The sequence below is a fragment of the Diuraphis noxia genome, unplaced genomic scaffold (assembly GCF_037042655.1).
Source record: "Diuraphis noxia isolate RWA-SAM2 unplaced genomic scaffold, SU_Dnox_SAM2 contig0002, whole genome shotgun sequence".
NCBI lineage: Eukaryota > Metazoa > Arthropoda > Insecta > Hemiptera > Aphididae > Diuraphis > Diuraphis noxia.
Window position 1 is genome coordinate 29,844,495 of NW_028301712.1, and position 21,533 is coordinate 29,866,027.

General features: G+C 28.2%; 4 protein-coding genes across 7 annotated transcripts; 2 read left to right on the forward strand and 2 right to left on the reverse strand.

The window, feature by feature from the left end:
* Positions 1 to 5,169: 5,169 nt before the first annotated feature.
* On the forward strand, positions 5,170 to 6,296 carry LOC149058323 (SCAN domain-containing protein 3-like). The gene is made up of 3 exons (XM_089218358.1): positions 5,170 to 5,409; positions 5,452 to 5,596; positions 5,659 to 6,296. Exons 1-3 carry the CDS (start codon positions 5,170 to 5,172, stop codon positions 5,931 to 5,933), a joined length of 660 nt encoding a protein of 219 aa, XP_089074484.1. The 3' UTR covers positions 5,934 to 6,296.
* Positions 6,297 to 8,172: 1,876 nt separating this feature from the next.
* Positions 8,173 to 9,197, reverse strand: p24-1 (transmembrane emp24 domain-containing protein). Its single transcript, XM_015509155.2, has 3 exons — positions 8,881 to 9,197; positions 8,559 to 8,804; positions 8,173 to 8,478 (listed from the first exon to the last, which is right to left on the reverse strand). The coding sequence occupies exons 1-3, from the start codon at positions 9,040 to 9,042 to the stop codon at positions 8,236 to 8,238; spliced, it is 651 nt and encodes a 216-aa protein (XP_015364641.2). The 5' UTR covers positions 9,043 to 9,197; the 3' UTR covers positions 8,173 to 8,235.
* Positions 9,198 to 12,244: 3,047 nt separating this feature from the next.
* Positions 12,245 to 19,953, forward strand: AP-1-2beta (adaptor protein complex 1/2, beta subunit). 4 transcript variants are annotated; one of them, XM_015509187.2, is made up of 15 exons: positions 12,245 to 12,405; positions 12,615 to 12,693; positions 12,781 to 12,906; positions 13,528 to 13,698; positions 13,764 to 14,009; positions 14,083 to 14,276; positions 14,777 to 14,951; positions 15,039 to 15,226; positions 15,289 to 15,993; positions 16,084 to 16,416; positions 16,493 to 16,579; positions 18,575 to 18,704; positions 18,777 to 18,948; positions 19,133 to 19,287; positions 19,374 to 19,953. In XM_015509187.2, the coding sequence occupies exons 3-15, from the start codon at positions 12,799 to 12,801 to the stop codon at positions 19,446 to 19,448; spliced, it is 2,739 nt and encodes a 912-aa protein (XP_015364673.2). In that variant the 5' UTR covers positions 12,245 to 12,405; positions 12,615 to 12,693; positions 12,781 to 12,798; the 3' UTR covers positions 19,449 to 19,953. The 4 variants fall into 4 exon arrangements, with proteins under 4 accessions (XP_015364673.2, XP_015364675.2, XP_015364677.2 ...); XM_015509189.2 differs by having other exon boundaries at positions 12,245 to 12,400; XM_015509191.2 differs by having other exon boundaries at positions 12,249 to 12,382.
* LOC107162319 (coiled-coil-helix-coiled-coil-helix domain-containing protein 7) lies at positions 19,844 to 21,484 on the reverse strand. Its single transcript, XM_015509157.2, has 3 exons — positions 21,191 to 21,484; positions 20,220 to 20,318; positions 19,844 to 20,065 (listed from the first exon to the last, which is right to left on the reverse strand). The coding sequence occupies exons 1-3, from the start codon at positions 21,230 to 21,232 to the stop codon at positions 19,964 to 19,966; spliced, it is 243 nt and encodes an 80-aa protein (XP_015364643.1). The 5' UTR covers positions 21,233 to 21,484; the 3' UTR covers positions 19,844 to 19,963.
* Between the last annotated feature and the right edge of the window lie 49 nt (positions 21,485 to 21,533).

A 21,533-nucleotide genomic window follows, 5' to 3' on the forward strand; every position in this document is an offset into this window, starting at 1 on the left:
TAATTACTTACAACTATTACGTATTATACTGTTCATTTATTGAATTTCTATTTGTACAAAGGACAGTTTAGTTCTATACTATTACACACTACACACTTACACGTGTTAATGTTAAGTATAAAAGTCCAGTTAAAAAGAGTTGAATTGGAAAACCATCACTGACCTCGGGTGACAACGAATATAATGTAAAAGTCCCTGTACAACGGAGATTCGTAGTAGGTACGGTACCTACTTATAACTAGTAACTTCAAACTTGTATACTGCCATACTGGAATATTGCAGTCTGCATATTTCTGCAGATAACTATCGCTTCCTTCGCAACTTATTATACATTTTTAAACAAAGATGTAACTTGAACATAACAACAGTAAAAAATATTATACATTTTATGTTTGTACATTTTACGATGTATACAAATCGAATTACATGCAACTACAACTGTATTAAACATTATAATATATAAAAATAATATTACTTCCCTTGAAACATTTATTGAAATCATCTAATTAATAATCATTCAACATACATGTTTCAATAAATTAAAAGGTAAATACAAATGTATTGTATTGTAATGTCATGTGTCATTACAATTGTAATCAAACAAATTCAATACCTACATTATAATTTTGAAAAAATTTGATAATACTCCAATGACTTTATTATGTTGTTTAGCGGATGCAATTTTCTCTCTCTCTCTCTCGCCCACACACAATAACGTGGCAAAATTACAAATAATTTACGTTTAGCAGACCCTGCCTTATTACTTCTAGTGTCACAATGAACTCATCGATTACCAAACTTTAAGTTAAGAATATATCCACATAGGTATTACATTTTTCCATTGTCCCTACGTTGGATATGTTACGATATTTTAATTTTCATATAAGTTGTGAACGTCTAAATTATTACGATTTAAACTGCTTATAAATTGTATAAAACTTAAAATACCGTAAATAAACTTAATAAACCAATGTAAGGACACGAGGGACTTTTGTAGCTTAAAGTTTGATATTAGGTGAATTCACTCTAGTATTAAAAGTAACAACACAAGATTAATTCTACTTAACATAAATTTGCTATGTTTCATGTGGATCAGAGAGAAAATAAATGGTGCGCTGACCCTGGCATCCTTTAAAAGTTTAAAAATTAAAGAATAGATATAGATACGTCATTACAATTTGACTTTGACGTTACGACTTACAAGAGTAACAATATGCCCAAGGGTTAAAACATTATATTGTAATAAATTATTGATTTATGTTAAAATAAAAAGCTTTTGTATAAGGACATTAATTGATAATAATGATTAATCGTAATAATTTTATAATTAAGGTAACGTTTTTAAGCATGATTGGTATGGACAATATCGAGTTAAGCTCGCTTCTTCAATGAGTTTAACTTTGGCTACAGCCCACTGTAACTAAGACTTCGAGTACGTACCTACTAACCTACTATAGGTAGATACTGACTCGGGAAGTAATTTAATATGTATCACATTTTATAATAAAAGACAAGAGTTCGAAATGGTTGGCAGAAACTGAATAACCGCATTGTGCCGGCCCAGCACCTAATCACTTTTTGTCGTAATATCTGCTGTAGCAGTCATCAGTCATCACTAAACTTCAGCTACCTATAAAACATGATGTACAAATTATATATTTAAGATATTATATACCATATACCGTGTGTATATAATATAATACTGTATATTAATGTACACAGTAATCTTTCGATAAACCATATTATGCGTTCTATATCCAACATATAATATATGATTTACCTCCCTCGTCCCTTATGGCCTTATACTCGTACGTATCATCTCTCCACCACCCTATTTCACGTATTTATATATATATATATATATATATATATATATATATATATATTATACAATAATATCATATATGTATAGTAATATCATCGTGCTTTATTTTTTCTCCTCTCTTATATTATTTTTTTCTCAACTCCAACCCCTCCCCCACCCAAACCCCATTGCATATATACTAAATATATGTATATACACGTTTTCGCCGGTTAGGTTGCCGTCGAACAATCAATTTCCTCTTCTGCGGCACCATCAGCCGCCACACGCACACACGCACACACACACACACGTGTATTTATATATATATATATATATATATATACACGCTGCAGGCACACACGGCGCGTACACACAGTATTTAAACGCAGACGGTTGACGCCTGCGGCCGGCCGTCGCGTTGGTCCTTGTGGGTACGGGTGAGGGGGCGGCTTGACGGGACGGAGCGGTGGGTGCCCCCTTCGAAGTCGCGACGAAAGCTTCTTTCCGCATATCTCATCCGAAGTCCGACGACGACGACGACGACGACGACGACGCCATACAATATCTGACGCCGCAAGCTAGCCGCCGCCAGCACACTCAGACCACGACGCCGCTATATCATATACATACAAGACGGTAGTCGCCGCCACCGACGCTTATACGTGCGCCGCCCGCCCGGCTCTTTTATCATATAACGCCGCCGTCGCCACTGACGTCCCAAGGACCTCTCCACTCGTCCCGTCCGGTATGTGTATAATACTGTCTACCATACGGGGGACTCGCAGACGCCCGCCACCGTGGCGTTCCCTCCTCCAAAGCGGTATCGTTTTTCTCCTCCACGTCGTCCTACCGTAACAATATTAGTATAATGTATTATTATATTATGACTTACTATAGAGAGCATAAAATATATGTATATATATCGAATACCGATTTTTCATCAGTTGGTTTCATCGTTGTTTGCGTGGTAGTGACTATTATATATATATATATATATATAATATGTGATATACATAATATTTTACAAACAATTTATAAACCTATTTGTATTATATATTATGCACTGCAAAGTATGAATTAGTGATACGCGACGTGTAAAATAAAAGTTTTTAGTAAACGGTAAATACGGAATAGTTTTGCATGTATATGTACCTATAACACGCAATGGAAATAGTGTGAATGATAGTATAAAAAAAAATTATATATATATATATTGTATGTGTATCTTGGGTCTCAAAGGTTTTATTATTAACAATAGAAATCATATAGTTAGTACATTTACATTGTAATAAGTACATCCAAGACCAATTCGACAAAAATATAACCAATTCTTAGTCTCTTTTTGTGCAATGATATTTTTTATTAACTTATTGATATATTTAAGTTAATACCTACAATTATAGTTTCTTTAAAGTAAAAAGCTTGAAAAATTTAATTCAAGATTCCTAGTATTCTCGACTCTCGTGAATGGTATACTTATATCTCATCATAATAATCATCGATATTACTTAGTAAAGAAAAGCAATTACTTAGTCACCATTTTACGAAAGTAATAAAAATTTCAAAAATGTGCAAATTGTTTTGTTAATACATTTTTAATATTTATAATTTATGCAATCATACCTAATGTTTAAAAATATCGTAAAAACTGTCTTAAAATTTTAGATTCTAAGCGGAGTGAGGAATATATTGATTTTACCACGATGTGTGTATTTTTTTTTTTTTTTTTTTTGTGTCTGTCATCAAGTTTAGGGGCAGTAATAGTGTTTCGATTTTCGACTTCAGTAGTCGTTCGATCAGAAAGTGAATCTAGTTGGTACTTTGAGGGTCAAAAGAAAAAAATATATTTCTAAATAATCGGAATAAACAAATCAAGGGAAAAACAGGAAATTTTACGCACAATCAGTTTTCGACAAAATCGATTTTGGTTTGTGATGTAACTTTAAAACAAATGACCATAGATTCATGAAATTTTCACCGAATGTTTATGTACCTAAGTATATTCTATCCACTATACAATTTTCAAAACATTTTAACTTAAGTTGAACTATTTAAAGGCATATGCAATTTTCGATCATTATTAGTTTTTTTTAAAATTAATATCGATAAAAATTTATTTGTTGGGAAGAAAAGCTTGAAAATTTAATACAAGGTTCCTAACATATTGTTACAGCAGTTGAAAAATAAAAGAAATGCAGTCACAATTTTTTTTATAAGCATTCAAAGTTTGAATTTTGACAAAATACGTACAAATCACAACAATTCGCAAATTATTTTTAGCTAGAAATTCATTAAAAATTTTCTTTTTAAATCTAAGATTTGAAAATTTAATAAAAGATTCCTTACAAGTTTGTCAATCTTTATCACAAAAATAAATTTCCAACAAAAAGTCAAATTAAGTTTTTATGAGCGTTTAAAATTTAAATTTTTACAACATTGGATTTTCACTAGATTTCTCATTTAGTGATTTTCTTATTTTGGTGTAACTCTGACAAATGACCTCAGATACTTGAAATTTTCACTAAATGTTTATATAGGCATTTTCTATATTTGTCATTTGATAAGATTTTCAAAATATTTTGACTTGTTTTGAGCTGTTAGTTGACAATTTAATTTTTCGACTTTTTTATTTAATTTTTTTCTATAAATATCGATAAAAATGTACTTGTTGGCTAGAAATGCTTGAAAATTGAATACAATTAGGTTCTTAACTAATTATTACAATAGCAGTTGGAAAATATTAAAAATACATTGGCACGATTATTTTTATAAACATTTATAGTTCAAATTTTGACTAAATACGTAAAAATTACAGCAATGTTCAAATCATCTTAGATAGAAATTCATAAAAGTTTATCTTTTTAAATCTAAGATTTGAACATTTTTAATAATCTATAATATATCCTAGACAGATAAACCGTCTCCGCTCAGAATCGTTTTTCGTATACAATGATATAATATCATTGGATACAAATTTAATTTCATCCATTACAGTAACCTACTTACCTACTGTACAGCAGAGCGACATCCACGACTTACCAGCTTTTTTATTATCGGACATACAAAAAAAAGTTCATCATACAGCCACATAATTTATTTATAAGTGATACAAGTTTAAATTTTAACAACATTGAGTAATGAATATATTAGCGATTTATCCTTAAACAATTTTAGGCGGTACTGGTTTGTGCACAAAATATATATATCGTATGGTACGTAAATATGATATTTTAACAATAAATAATAAAGAGCGTCTTATTAAACCTGTACACGATGATACTGTACTATATTACGTTACAATTGACGAGTTGTTCAATATTTTGCATTCGACTCATTATACTATTGGCCATGGCGGAAGATGTAGAATGGATTCTGAATTAAAATCAAAATATTGCAACATCACGAACGAAACTATTATGGCATATTTAAATCTATGCACACATTGCCAAAAAAAGTCATCAAATCCTAAAAAAGGCTTAGTTTCAAAACCTATTTTACATTCCACTTTTAATTCAAGAGCTCAAATTGATTTAATTGATATGCAATCACAACATATTAATGGATTCCGCTTCATTTTAAATTACCAAGACCATCTTACGAAATTCGTATTACTTAGAGCATTATCGAGTAAACGTGCGGAAGAGTAGAATGTGCGGAAGAATAAAAAATATCAAGAGTTGGAAGTCGGAACAACTGTTCGTATTTCCATTCCTGACGTTGATAGAGCCCGTGGATCCCCACGCAATTTATTAGCAGTTATTGCTAATGTTGACAACGGCTTTTATAAATTATGTAAGTAAAATAAAATAAAAAATTTAAATTTATAGGTATTTATGTATTTATATTTGAATTAGGTACCGAAAATGGTTTTCTTAAACACAAGTATACGAGATCTCAACTTGTGCCATGCAAAGAAATGTTGCTTGATCTCAAAACTCTGGTTGAATCATTTAAAGAAAAAGAGATAACACTTCGAGAAGCAGCAGGATGTAGTAGTCTCTTGGGCACACAAGGCTATCAAAGATGTCACTGTAAAATGAAGTGTAAAACAAATAAATGCACCTGTCGATTAGTAGGAAAATTATGCAATTCAAAATGTCACAGTTCATTGTCATGTGAAAATAAATAATAATATAACAATTTAAATACAAATAACATGATTAACTAATATTGTTTGGAATTAGCGTAAATCCTTAGTTATTGACGTTATAAGCCTTGTAAAATATTTATTATTATCTATTAACGTTAATTGCTAGTTAATAACGTAAATATAAATTTAACATCTTTTACTGTAACATATCTAAAAGACAACTTATGGCACAAAACTGCTACCACTCGTTTGGGAACAGTTGTGCACTTTGTGCCGTAACCATACACGCGGTTTGCGCACAGTTACCTTTTACGCCTTTTAGACTTTAATAGTTAAATACCTTGCATATTAATATTTGTTTATTAATAAGTAAATTATTAAAGTACTTCCATACATTTTCCTTTCCCCTTAACAGATTTAGGACTGTCTATTAATGTATTCATAGATTTGGTTAAAAATACATGTTAATACTTGCTTATTAATAATTGTGAATAAATAATATTTAACACATGTTCAAGTTAAAAATGTATGTTAATTTTAATATAATATGATTGGTAAATAATATACGTTTAGGATTATATACATGTCTATTATTTTCCGTAATAACAATTTCCCATTATTTGTGTATATTTAATTTGGTATACATTTCCATACTCTTTATCGATGATTATTAATGCTCTATGCTCATCTGTAACTGAATTAAAATAGTATAATTATTTTCGTGTGCACAAACAAATTCAAATTTTTCAGGTAAAGATTGTGCGCAAACAAGTTGCAGCCACAATTTTAGCTATTTTCTAATTATATACTATGAATCATAAAAATTGTAACATTTTACTATTTACTGAATCATAATTTTAAATCTTTAAAATTTAGGACAAGGTCCCACATAACATATTTTTAACAAATTTAAAAATACAAAGGCACATTTTTTTCTTGTGGTTGAAATTCAAATTTTTAAAGGATGATAAAAATTTGTGAAATATTTTGTAACTTAGGTATCAAATACAAAGTTCTTCATAAGTTTCTTTTAGCAGAATCATGAAAATCCAAAAATTTTAATTATTCTACTTCTTATATTAAATACTCTATAGTATGTACCTATGGTGTTATAAGATATTTTTTTCTTAGTAGTTAGAAAAACATACTTCAAACTCCCTAAACATAAACCCAAAGATCACTCTTAATTTACTAATTCATTAGTTTATTACTATATATTGTTCTCTGTTTATAATTGATTATATGTGGATACACATTTTTATTTCAGATTGTTAAATTTAGACTCTATATAGAATATTATAGTATACTATATAAGGTAGGTGGCTCTAATCTGTCATGACAGGCCAACCACAAACACAAGCCTTGCTGTATCTATGCAAATACCTAACTGATAATCACAAGGTAACAATAATAGTATGTTACCTATATAGTTTAAGTATAATATTATGCAATATAGTTTATACCTGTTGGCTGTTGGCGTTACATAGGATTATAATATTAATAAATGTGTTTATATTACCCTGAATCACATAATTATGCATGGATTTTGACATATTTCCATAGATATCTGATATATTCTATCATGTGAATACATATTACACATGTACAGGCCAAAACTAGATCAATTAATCTCCTTTTCAATTAAATTACATAATATTCACTTAATACTTACATTAGTAACTTATTTTTAAAATCAGCCAATAATTATGTTAGTATTTAAGAACCTAATTCTTGTGAAAGCTATAAATGTTAATTTAAAAAAATAAATAAAAACAGTGCATTATAATATAATATCCTTATAAGTTATTATTTATATTAACCAAAATTTCATACAGAATTTAATTTAACACTTCAAGACTCAAGTCAATGTACAAACTCATTAATTTAATAATCCAAAATAATAAATTATATAGTACAAAAAAATATTGGTAATACATTTGTACAACCCTTCAAACACTTATAATATATTATAATTAATATAGGGTTGTTTAAAACTTTAAAAGTATTAAGATTTAATGATAACTAAATTGCTTAATATCATGTAGGTAAACAATTTGATTTTGACAATATCATAAAAATTAATGTACAAAGCATGATGAAAAATTCTTTGCATTTTAACATCCAACTATGATTAATTATAATCAATATATGTACATATTAATCTAAATAGTTTTTGTTAAACCCTGGACTAAAAGAATATTAATTAACACACAAAAAATATTTTTCAATTATAAGTCTCTTGTAAACACAATAATATGTTGAGAAAAAATATAATACATTTTTATTGGTAATTAAAAATCATATTTTATTATGAATATAAATTAATCTCAACTTAATAGTTTTAATACATTGACTTATATTGATTTTGCGTAGGGGATTTTTCTGTGAAGAATCGTTTTAACATAAATACTTGCACAATGGCTACTAACAATATTGCAATAGTTTCTGTAGCTGACCATAACGCTACATGGTGATTCAGATCTTCAGCACGTTTACGACTTTGAGCCTCTTTTAGTCTATGATGAGTCTGATAGTCAATAATTTTGTTTAAATATTCATGAATATCTTGTGACGTTGCTTCCATCTAAAACAACACATTGGAATATTTATATTCTATACTAAGATACTAATTACTATGGATAATAAAGAATTATGATAATATACCTGAGTCATAACAGTCACTTGTTCTCCTATACCGGGCAGAGGGTCTTCATCGCCAACTTGTAAGTCCATGTACACGAGCTTGTGCGAAAATGTTGAAAACTCATTACTAAAACAAATGGCATATGGTCCAGTAGCTGGTGCTACAAACGTATGGCTGTCAAATTGTGATTTGACTTGTCTGTATAGAATTTCTTTGGTTGGAGACTCAATTATCACGTCGACATCATACTGGCCACCAGTGACAACCTGCAATTGGAACACAACACACAAAGTTAATTATAAAATGAATGTATCACTTGTCTATATCCAGTCGACTGCATACTTGGTACTCCAGCGTAGTGGAAGTATTTTTTAGTATGTTTTCGTAGTAACAATCCTTTGCTTTGTCCTGGAGTTCAAAAGTCAACTCGATCGATTTCACCAAACAGATGCAGTACGACAAAAATAAGAGCCCAATCGCTGAATTTTTATTCGACGGTATCATTTTGGCTGTTGTAGTATATTCGTTACAGGATGAAACATTTAAGCTGTTAACAGCTCGATGTCGAGTTTAATTTTGTTGTATACTTTTTATTTAATTTTATGTATTTATCTGTTTAAACTTTGAAATTAAAACCTTCAGGGAGATAATTGTAACGCTACTGATAATGTGCAAACGAATCGTTGACGTCATTGATTGCTTACGTGTTCTTTGATTGGCGGTAGCGTTGCGGCGAGAACAGAGTGATAATACAGAGTGATATTATACAATTTTTTATTATTATTATTATTATTACTATTATATATTTATATATAGTATATAGGACCATGATTTCGTGACCGTGGTTATGAGCTAGTATCACAGAATAGATAAATTAGTAGTAAGCTAGTATCACGGGAGAAATAATCATAGATATTTACAAATGTATATTATATTTCAACAATTCAACATACTTTAGATTTTTACCAAATATTGAGGTATTATTAAAATATAAGAGAAATACAGTGATATTTATTCTTTATCGAAGTGTTGAAACAATAAAGTATTAAATTATTATAAATATGTTTTTTGACAAATCGTTATCCATTGACAAAATATATAAATTTATAAATATTGTCTTATAATTTTTCAAAAACCAAATAAAACTAAATATTATTATATTATGGTCGTGAATTTAAAAAAAAATAAAAACTTTTTAGTTAGGTACTTCTGTTCACAAAAATGTGTTAGATACAACATATACTGTTATTATTGACAGCAACAAAGTTGATTAGTTATTAATCTTTAAAAAGACTTAAAATTGTTAACAATTACTAATTAGTATTTACTCGTTCAATGATATTTGTCACAGCAACGGCGGATCCAGAGGAGGAGGTGATCGGGGCGATCCCCCACCCCGTTCTCTAAAAAACTTCATATCCATATAAAATTGATTGTGTATATTAATTATTAATTTTTGGAAATAGCCTCTACTTTTACGTCTATGAAATACTAATGCCCCCCTCCGTTATTTTTGGCTGGATCCGCCCCTGTGTCACAGTAAAAAAAAACATGCAAATGTAAGAAGTTTCGAACCCCATTAATAAGTATGTAATAATTAATAAAGTCGAATAATTAAAAAAAAAAGTTTTTTGTGTTAATACTCAACTGCAAACAAGACAAATCGATAGGTATTACCTATAGATTTTTACAATTTTTTAATGGAATTAACAAAATTAATTTGACAATGTAAGCAAACTAAAACCATTGCTCAAATCAGAAAAATAAAAGAAAGGAGACTCCCAGATTTGAAAAAAATTACCTTTTCCGTACAATAATTAAACTCAACTTTAACTGTGTTATCCGTGGTCTCCCCCAAAGTCAATCACGCGCATTAAGTATGTATACAAGTGTGTAACAGAAAGACCTGACCAAAAAAAAAAAAAAAACATTATGCTAATTCAGCGTACTAGCTATCGCTATGACAACATTTTTGGATATTATAATAATATGATACCTAAGTAAATAATTTAAGAAATGTACTCATGTCAACAAATTCTCAAAAATAATTTTTTTTTTTTAAGTTATTACGTTCCAAATTAATTTAACCAAAAAAATATTGAATTTTAAAAAATATTCTAAAAAAGAACTACTTGACTTAGATAAATCTTTTTACCATCAAAATTATTCTTTTAATCAGATATTCACGATGAATAGGCTATTTTGAATTTATTCAAAATTTTTTTTACTTTTAGTTCTAAAAAATAAACATAAAAAAATGTATTATACATGTATATTACATGTAGCGCTAAAATCACTTAATGAATAAAAAATAAATAAAAAATATTAATTTGGGGAAAATTCATTCCTAAAATCAGTTCTATCTGTTACACCTTGTATATGGAGTTGGTATGAAACAAAATCAAACCAAAATAATAAAATCATATCGTTACTGATCAGCCATCACCATTAAAATCATGCACGAATTCACGATGAAGAGATCAGCTTTATCTTCTCTGGTTCTCTACAACTCTACATCTTGCCAGTATGCCATCATAGTCCATAGAACGTTAAATGAAACGATTAAACGATTTAAGTCGATAAATACATCATATATTATTTATTCTATAAAAATACATAGTATTTCTATTATATTATATCTATTATTATAATATTGTAATTAGTAGGTATTGAATAGATTTTATTATTTTTGTACTTTTGTTTTATTTAGTTAAATTGGTGTAATTTTGCGGTAGGTACCTACTAGTTTGTTATATAAACAAAAATATTAAAAATATATAAACACATCAGTCATCACTAATATATATATAATTAAATACATATTATAATAAATAATGATAGATTAATATAAATTAAAATTCCCGTCGTTTAAATCGGGCACTTAGTGTGGTAATAGTATATAAATAATAATAGCAAGGTAATCTTTTAAATTAATTCTAATAATATAAATCTATTTATTGAATAATGACAAACAAAAACGTAGGTTATTGACTATCGGTTTGATTATTTGATTTTTAAGCAACCCATAGTCCATACTATTTACTATGTAGTATAAGCTATAGTATTGGGACATTTTTCCCCAGATTTGTCGAGTATTAACGCGATATATTTATAATTATGGATGGTGGCGACTGGTTAAAATGGAAGATATCAAACTTGAGTGCGGGGCTGTTAAGTTTTCACACTTTCAGAGGAAATATACCTAACAAATAAGGTGCTGTATACTCAGGAACACAATTTGAAGGAATAATTAACTCAGGAAAAGTCAATACCCTGTAAGGAATTATAATAAACATGAAAATTATGATCAGGAAAGATATTTCAAGGAAAAAATAAAAATTCAAACCAGTACCTAATTTACTAAAATCCGTAGAGTGTTGTGAAACCACAGAATATAATAAATTAAAAAATATATAAAAATAAAAAATAAAAATAAATTTCATATATTCTGTGGTGAAACCGTATAAGATGTAAGTTATAATTTGAAAAAATTATCTAAGATTATCTTAGTTTCAAATTTGAAACTAGCGGTGTTTCAGAAGCGAATCTAAAATATGACATTTATTTATTTTGTGTTCATACCAACTTATAATTATTGACATTTGCAACACTGCTAACCTGCCCCGGAGGGATGACACGACTGTAATATTGTGTTTTCATTTCGGTACAAAATTAAAATTACACTACGTGTTATCAATGTTCACTATTTATCAGTGTTAATAAATTGTAATTTTTAGCATTGGACTATGAAATTGGTGTAAAACTTATTCTCCAAGTTGCTAATCAATATTGTCAAATTGAAATTGACCATCTAGTGGTCCTAGTGACGATTCTCGAATACCAAGTGCGAGTAGAAAATAGTGTACAGTAAATAATTTTATTACATACTTATTATTTACTTACATTATAAGTAATAACACTAATAATACACTACTCAATAATTGTACTTATCTTCAGTCCTTTTAACTACTAATCACTAGATTTAGCTATTGTTGGTGTTTGATATTTTTTACAGTATTTACAAATATAAGTGATTTTAGTACTAAAATTGTGTTTTTATTTTAATTCCATAACAGATTGCTGCTGGCACACGCCCCTTTAATTCAAAAAGATAAGTTGCTGTGAACACTTGTATATTATTCATAACACCTAATAGTAAGATGATCGCGTCTAATTATTTATTAGTGAAATATGAAATATAGTTGAAATATTGAAATACAATAAAATATTTTTTTTTTTCAGAAAAATTAAAATATCAAAATGACAGACAGCAAATATTTTACCACCACAAAAAAAGGTGAAATATTTGAATTGAAATCTGAATTGAATAGCGATAAAAAGGAAAAAAAGAGAGAAGCTGTAAAAAAGGTAAAAAACTTTAAAATATTATTATTGGGACTACTAAATTTCACCAGATAATTTAATCATAGGTAGTTTAGAATAGTGACTATCTGGCAGGGCTAAATTGAGCAATTTTGGCTAAGCGAGGTCTCAAATTTTCATCGGCCCTATCCCCTAATACAGCGGTTTTCAACCTTTTTATATTCTAGTAACAATGGGCAACAATGCACAAAACAAATGTACAGATTACTCTATTTTTATTTGTGTCTTATAATTATCAAATGCAATGTAACTTAGCTCTGGTATATTATTAAAGTAGTAATTTATATATAAGCCGTCAAGCTGAAGTAAATACCTTAAAGATCTTCAGCATGAATTACAATCATAAAGTTGTCGATAAATCGATAGTTAACTGGCTAATGAATAATTAAAGAAGATCCTTAAAAACAAAATATAAGTTAGGGACTACTGGTTTATTCCATTGAATGAATTAAATATGCAGATTTAATTTAATTGGTAAATTTTGTTTTAAAGTTAAAAGATTTAACTGTAACTTAATATTTTAATATATTAAAGTAATGAATAATTATAAATTATATTTTTATTTAGAAGTTATAATACTAGTAGTTTTGTTGTTATTTTTGATAGGTTATTGCGTCTATGACGGTTGGTAAAGATGTGTCTGCTTTATTTCCTGATGTTGTGAATTGTATGCAAACTGATAACTTAGAACTGAAGAAACTTGTTTATTTGTATTTGATGAATTATGCTAAAAGCAATCCTGATATGGCTATTATGGCTGTCAATACATTTGTTAAGGTAATATTTCTTACTATTTATTGCTATATTATAATTAGTTTAATACTATCTCTGTTCTTAAAAAGGATTGTGAAGATCCAAATCCACTAATACGTGCTTTGGCAGTACGCACTATGGGTTGTATCAGAGTTGAGAAAATAACTGAATATCTATGTGAACCATTGCGTAAATGCTTGCGAGACGAAGATCCATATGTACGCAAGACAGCGGCAGTTTGTGTTGCTAAACTTTATGACATAAATGCACAACTAGTTGATGATCAAGGATTTTTGGAACAATTAAAAGAACTTTTATCAGACTCTAATCCTATGGTAATAACTCGTTTATATGTTAATCTTGTATAATAAAATAACAATATTTTTCTTATTTTTTTTTTTCAAAAAGGTGGTTGCTAATGCTGTTGCTGCTTTATCTGAAATGAATGAAGCTAGTATCACTGGTTCTCCATTGATTGAAATGAATTCACAAACTATTAATAAACTTTTAACTGCATTAAATGAATGTACAGAATGGGGTCAAGTATTTATTCTTGATTCGTTGGCTAATTACAGCCCAAAAGATGATCGTGAGGCACAAAGGTGAATATTAATTATAGTTGACATTTTATTAAATTTTATATAACATAAAAAGTTACTTATATTTGTTAAATTAAACATTTTAGCTCTAGTTCTGCACTAACAAGTAGATTAAATTAGAAAAACTATAATATAGTAAAAATTGACTATTGACACATACATTGCAATGGTTAGCTATAGAAAACGTGGACATTTCATAAATATATCTTCCAAAATATTGTCTTGCTATTATTTTGCTATTTTTAAAATTCAATTTCTTAAAACCATTTTATTTTTATTCATTTTGTTTGTGTAAATATTTATTTTATTTGGTTTCTGTAAAATAAAAACAAAAATATGAAATAAAATATCTGCGCTATATGTAACCACAAATTTGAAGACATAACAAATTGTATGTTAATAAAATTTAGCACTTAATATCTCGCATAAATAAATAAATGGTCATTGTTTATGTTATTAATTTAAAATTAGATTGGATTATTTGTTGGTTTTACTTATTCTAGTATATGTGAACGAATAACACCTCGATTGGCTCATGCTAATGCTGCAGTTGTTTTATCTGCTATTAAAGTGTTAATGAAACTAATGGAAATGTTGCCAACTGATTCTGACTTTGTTACTACGTTGACTAAAAAACTTGCTCCACCACTTGTTACTTTATTATCTACAGAACCAGAAGTAATAAACACAATTATAATTAAATGATAATATTGTAATATAACTGTCTAAAATTCAACTAAATAATTATGAATTTATATTTCATAGGTTCAATATGTTGCTCTCAGAAATATTAATTTAATAGTACAAAAGAGGCCTGATATACTTAAGCATGAAATGAAAGTTTTTTTTGTTAAATATAATGATCCTATTTATGTCAAACTTGAGAAACTGGATATTATGATACGTTTAGCATCACAAGCAAACATAGCTCAAGTTCTTTCAGAACTGAAAGAGTAATTATTTTTTAATAACTAATTTTGTAATTTTAACCAATTTCATATTTAAATGTGTTTAGGTATGCCACTGAAGTTGATGTTGATTTTGTACGAAAAGCAGTTCGTGCAATTGGTCGATGTGCAATTAAAGTAGAGCAGTCTGCTGAACGTTGTGTATCCACGCTACTGGATCTTATACAGACAAAAGTGAACTATGTAGTTCAAGAAGCAATTGTTGTTATTAAAGATATATTCCGAAAATACCCTAACAAGTATGAAAGCATTATATCTTTATTGTGTGAAAACTTGGACACACTTGATGAACCGGAAGCAAGAGCATCAATGATTTGGATAATTGGAGAATATGCTGAACGCATAGATAATGCTGATGAACTATTAGAAAGCTTTTTGGAAGGTTTTCATGATGAAAACACTCAAGTCCAATTACAGTTATTAACTGCTATAGTTAAACTATTTTTGAAGAGACCTACAGACACTCAAGAATTAGTTCAACAAGTCTTAAGTTTGGCTACACAAGATTCAGATAATCCTGATTTACGTGATCGTGGTTTTATTTATTGGAGATTACTATCCACTGATCCGGGTGCTGCCAAAGATGTTGTACTTGCTGAAAAACCATTGATTTCTGAGGAAACAGATCTTTTAGAGCCAACTTTACTCGATGAACTTGTTTGTCATATTTCTAGTCTAGCCAGTGTTTATCATAAGCCTCCAAATGCATTTGTTGAAGGACGACCAGGATTACGAAAATCTTTACCAGCCAGGTAAAAAAATTATTATAATTTATAATACATACACATATGTATTCTATATTTTATTATAGTATAGAGTAACTTAACATGTATTGCTTTTAGAAATGAAAATGCATCTGCTAGTAATGTTCCTCAAGCTGCAGTTATACCTGCACCACAAGAATCTTTGATTGGTGATCTTCTTAGTATGGATCTGACTACTCCAGCTGTTGTTCCAACATCCGTTCAACCACCTTCTGTTGATTTATTGGCTTCTGGATTAGACTCATTATTAACTACATCTGACTTACCAGCAACTTCATCATCAAATACAGGTTTGCTAGGTGACATTTTTGGATTTACACCGACACCAGTATCTTATTCTCCACCTAAACAACTTTGGCTACCTAGTGAAAATGGCAAAGGATTAGAGATTATGGGAACATTTTCAAGGAAGTATGTTTTAAATTTAATAATATTAATTTAATTTAAATTACAGGTCTTATATTATTTAATTTTACTGTTTTTTTAGAAATGGTCAAATTAGTATGGACATGACTCTCAAGAACAAAGCTATGCAACCAATGAGTGGATTTGCTATTCAGTTGAACAAAAATTCGTAAGTATTTATTTGTTAAATAATTAAACAAAAATATTATGTACTATAGCAGAAGACATTTTTGTTATGTCTCTCTCAAAACAATAAATTTGATTGTTTTATTTTATGATCTCAGTCATTAGAAGGTAGGTAAATAAAAATAATTATCTGAACTGATTTGTCTAGTAACTGAAATATTGTTATTTATACAAATTATTGAATTTATTAAATCGTCCAAACTTTATAATTATCATTTAAAACTAATATAATATTTATTTATGAAGTATCAATATAATAAATATATCATATTATATTTTGTATTGATATTATGAACTTCTGTTTCACTAGCCTTTAGTTACAATAAATTTACAATGTTCAATTGTAAATTCAATAAGTGAAGAATCTTATTATTAAATATTATTATATCAGATTAGTATCTGATAAAATATTTCTAGAGTTTTTAAATGTTTTATTAATTAAATGCAAACTAATTTTCCCCTATTTCCATTAGTTCTCACATGATACAAATTTTGATATCAATAATATGAAATTACAAAATTATAATTGGTTATACGATAATGTCAACAACTTTTATTATATAGGGTATTTCAATAAAGACGCTCAATGTTCATTGTGAAAAAAACAAGTTGTTTGTGAGATTTTTATTTTTATTTTAATGAACGTTATATGGCAATAATGTATGGAATATAACATTGTTTAAGAGGACGCCACACCCGCATGTGTTGTCTTTGTCGTACAAGTGCGTAGCATGGAAAATTTTACGCTCAGCAGATCACGTTTATCTCCGTTATTTTAAAATTTAGAGTGAATTGACCTATTATAAAAATTAAAGGCAAGATTATTACCGAGTGCATCTCATAGGCTTTTTATTATATTTTAATTTTAAATTGAGTAATGAGTATTTTAAAATTGTAAATAATTTTTATATCTAAAAATACTCATAACTCGGCTTAAAATTAAAATATAATAAAAAGCCTATGAGATGCACTCGGTAATAATCTTGCCTTTAATTTTTATAATAAGTCAATTCACTCTACATTTTAAAATAACGGAGATAAACGTGATCTGCTGAGCGCAAAATTTGCTATGCTACGCACTTGTACGACAGAGACAACGCATGCGGGTTTGGCGTCCTCTTAAATGTCTGCCACATCCTCACACAAGCGCATGCAATGATAGATATTCTGTGTGAACGATTTGAGGGCATGGTGATATCACGCAATGGTAACATAAACTAGCCTCCAAGCATAGGCGCAAATAGACAAATTATTTTTGGGGGGGACTAAAGCCCCTCCCATAATATTTTCTAAAAATTATATATTCTCAGTACTAATTAGTGACTTTTGAACTGGGGGGACTTGGCAAAAATATGGGGGGACTTAGTCTCCTCCAAGCCCCCACCTATTTGCGCCAATGCCTCCAAGATTGTGCAATTTAACACCTTTAGACTTTTTTCTTTGGGGCTATCTTGAATCACATGGCTATGCAAATAAACCAAAAACAATTGCTCTCAAAGTCAACATAACAACCGAATTTATGCGATAAAGTGATAGAAAACATGCCACTTAGCAAAGCCGTGACGGACATTTAAACAATGTTATATTCCATAAATAATTGCCATATAATGTTCATTAAAATAAAATAATAATTGAGTGGATATCACACACAACTTGTTTTTTTTTACAATGAAACATTGAGCGTTTTTATTGTAAAACCCCGTACAACTAAGTACACATTTTTCATTTTACTTAGGATTTAAAATTAATTTAAAGTTAAAAAGTTTAAGGGATTGGTATAGAATAACTTTTAAAATAAAGTAAACTATTCAATTAACAGCTATCAACAATTCAACATTTTACATTGTATGTAATACAAATTTTGCATTATATTTTTTGTAATAAAAAAATTTTTTATATAAATATAATTAACATTTATGTATATTTGTATGATAATAAAAAAAAAAAATTAAAATGTTATAAATACTTTGCTTTTTAGTTTTGGATTGACACCAGCTCGTCCGTTACAAGTATTAAACCCATTATTGCCTACGGCATCTTATGAAACCAGCTTACCTCTTGCAACTACTGGACTTATTCAACGAATGGAACCCATAACTAATCTTCAAGTATAAATTAATTTACCGTAATATAAATTATGAAATACTATTTGTGTGATTCACTGTACTTTTATGTTATAGGTGGCAATAAAAAATAATATTGATGTTTTATATTTTGCTTGTATAATACCAATGAATGTATTCTTTATCGAAGATGGTCAAATGGATAAGCGAGTATTTTTGAAAACTTGGAAAGACATACCTGCAGAGAATGAAGTGCAATACACTTTAAAAAATGTTCTTTGCAACACAGGTAAAAAATAAATTTTGAAATTTGTATATGAAGTTATATCTGGCGACTTTCAGTTAATATTTTAGTAACTTTAAGTTTCATAAATTATAGTGTCTTTATGTTTGGAGTTTAATTGACAAGTTTTATTTTCTTCTATTTTGTTTACCTTTAGTAGATGTTACTTATAGATATTAATATTTTTCAGAGGCTATTGTCTTAAAGATGTCACAAAATAACGTGTTTACAATTGCTAAAAGACATGTTGAAGGCCAGGATATGTTGTATCAATCATTAAAGTTGACAAATGGCAATTGGGTGTTGAATGAGCTTAAAATTCAGCCAGGAAATCCAAACATAACTGTAAGTAGTTTATAAATCTAAAATATTGCTATATAAAGCTTATTGTTATTTGTTTTGTTATAATTTTAAAATTATTTTGTGTTTAGCTATCTTTAAAATTACTAGCTATGGAAGTCGCACAAGGAGTTTTCCAAGCATATGATTCTATCCTTCATTCATAGATATATATGATGTATAATTAATAAGTAAGTTAATTCCAAGTATTTGTATGAGTTGTAAAACTGTAAGTAGGTAGTCATATAAAGCTTTCATTATCATATACATACTGAAGTATTATAATTAAAATGTTAGCTACCTATTTATTATTTATTATTTATTCACAATACATAAATATTATATTGAAATATGATTGTTTTAAAATTAAACTTTTTTTATATTAGCATTACAATATTATTATGTTGATTTTTTTTCCATTATGTATTTTGTTATTTATACATGCAAATATTATTTAATTATAATAATAATATTAACATTTTTTGTCATACATATTTTTATTGAAGTAAAACAATACTACACTTATTCAAACATTATTCAAGTATTTAATAAAAACATATAATTATAAGTTATAACATATGTTCATTTATTTATGAACAAAAAATATATATATAGATAATATTATAGCAAACAATAATATATTATAGTAAAAATATTATTAATTTTAAGATATTTTTTTGTTTTAATGACCACTCATGTATTCCTTCTTAATTTTTATCCGTTCTTCTAATGATGGCATGTATGGCCTTATTTTGTTGGTTTTCCGTTCTTTATAAATATTGTACTGAAAGTAAAATATAATTTACAAAATACAAAAATACATATATCAACTTTTTTATTTAGTTACAGAATGCTTCCATATTTTTCAAATGTATTTGTTCAAAAGAAAAGCAATTTTATTGTAATACTGATTTTATTTTGAGTGTATAAAAACATACCCAAAACGTTTTGCAGTCTTTGTAATTTTCTATTTGCGGTTCACATTGGGATTTATCTCCAAAACTATCTTGTAAGCATTTAATTGATAATTTCTGTTCCTGTACAGCAAAATACAGTTAAATGTAAAGTGTTCTAATTTAAACATTGACAACAGAATGAATAAATTTAGTAATTTATTACTGATTTGTATAACGTGACCATAATTATTTTTCTTCAAAGCAGGACACTTGTACATTTTAATAAGAAAACCATATAATTTTGCTGCTATAAAGTGGTCTGTTTGTTTTTATGTATAAATTCAACTCTTGACATGATTTTTTTATGTTACTCATTGTTATAAGAATGGCTTTTTTTAATTCAGATACTCCCAACAATCTATGGATCATGGGTTTTAGTGTTTTACACTTTTACAGTATTTATAAAATATGTAGGTATACAATATATACTGTATAAATGTTTGATTGTGATATGTGATTTATAAATACCTACCACAAGTCGACAAGACACGAACATTTAGCTCGAAAGTGGGACTGTCCTGCCTAAAGCGGAAAATATGGTCAGGCACCTCTTTCTTATTGGATACTTTGGGGCCCCTAACTCCTGCCAAATCGCCAACCAATATTCAATATTTATTGCCAATAAATAAACTTATTTCGAGAAAAATCAAAGAATAATTGCTAATATAGTGTTAATAATAATAATAATAATACAGTCGACGCAGGTCGTTAGTCCATCGTATGGGCCCCATTATAATATCACTGCCTAAGGCCTCAAAAAGGTTAAAGACAGCCCTGAGTATGGTCACGTTAGATTTGTATTATTAAATGTGGATAAACAAGATAATATTCTAGTTGTGTATTATAATATGGTATTATAAATCATAAATTTTATTTGTATCACGAACTGTTTGTCAGATTTCCATGATAATAATGTATATCAATAAGTTAAAACTGAAATTATATGACATTACCTGCAAGCAAGGATTTGAATCTCCATTTTTAGCTTCAGACATTTTATTTACAATTCAACGAAATGATCTTACTAAAGGTCAAGATGTAGACGTACAAGTATTATTTAATCATACTTAATATTCGCTAGTCGTGAGGTGATAAGTGTGATCTTTAAATTTTAACTTAATAGATAATAATTTTTAAATAATAATATGTTTAATATTTTGATTTCCTATATTAATGGTAGAAAACTAGAAAATAGAAATAGTAGAAATAATAGTCATCGGCCACATTACATTGTGATACAATAAATTATGATCATGATTAAAGATATATATATTTATTTATATATATATATATCTT

What these genes read in the sequence shown, in the direction of transcription:
- LOC149058323 (XM_089218358.1), top strand. Translation starts at nt 5,170, where the DNA reads ATGGATTCTGAATTAAAATCAAAATATTGCAACATCACGAACGAAACT. An exon ending in AAGACCATCTTACGAAATTC is followed by an intron (nt 5,410 to 5,451) that starts GTATTACTTAGA and finishes GCGGAAGAGTAG; the next exon opens with AATGTGCGGAAGAATAAAAA. An exon ending in CAACGGCTTTTATAAATTAT is followed by an intron (nt 5,597 to 5,658) that starts GTAAGTAAAATA and finishes TATTTGAATTAG; the next exon opens with GTACCGAAAATGGTTTTCTT.
- p24-1 (XM_015509155.2), bottom strand. Translation starts at nt 9,042, where the DNA reads ATGATACCGTCGAATAAAAATTCAGCGATTGGGCTCTTATTTTTGTCG. An exon ending in CCACTACGCTGGAGTACCAA is followed by an intron (nt 8,805 to 8,880) that starts GTATGCAGTCGA and finishes TTCCAATTGCAG; the next exon opens with GTTGTCACTGGTGGCCAGTA. An exon ending in AAGTGACTGTTATGACTCAG is followed by an intron (nt 8,479 to 8,558) that starts GTATATTATCAT and finishes GTGTTGTTTTAG; the next exon opens with ATGGAAGCAACGTCACAAGA.
- AP-1-2beta (XM_015509187.2), top strand. Translation starts at nt 12,799, where the DNA reads ATGACAGACAGCAAATATTTTACCACCACAAAAAAAGGTGAAATATTT. An exon ending in GTTCTTTCAGAACTGAAAGA is followed by an intron (nt 15,227 to 15,288) that starts GTAATTATTTTT and finishes AAATGTGTTTAG; the next exon opens with GTATGCCACTGAAGTTGATG. An exon ending in CGAAAATCTTTACCAGCCAG is followed by an intron (nt 15,994 to 16,083) that starts GTAAAAAAATTA and finishes TATTGCTTTTAG; the next exon opens with AAATGAAAATGCATCTGCTA.
- LOC107162319 (XM_015509157.2), bottom strand. Translation starts at nt 21,232, where the DNA reads ATGTCTGAAGCTAAAAATGGAGATTCAAATCCTTGCTTGCAG. An exon ending in ATTCAAATCCTTGCTTGCAG is followed by an intron (nt 20,319 to 21,190) that starts GTAATGTCATAT and finishes TTTGCTGTACAG; the next exon opens with GAACAGAAATTATCAATTAA. An exon ending in AAGACTGCAAAACGTTTTGG is followed by an intron (nt 20,066 to 20,219) that starts GTATGTTTTTAT and finishes TTTTACTTTCAG; the next exon opens with TACAATATTTATAAAGAACG.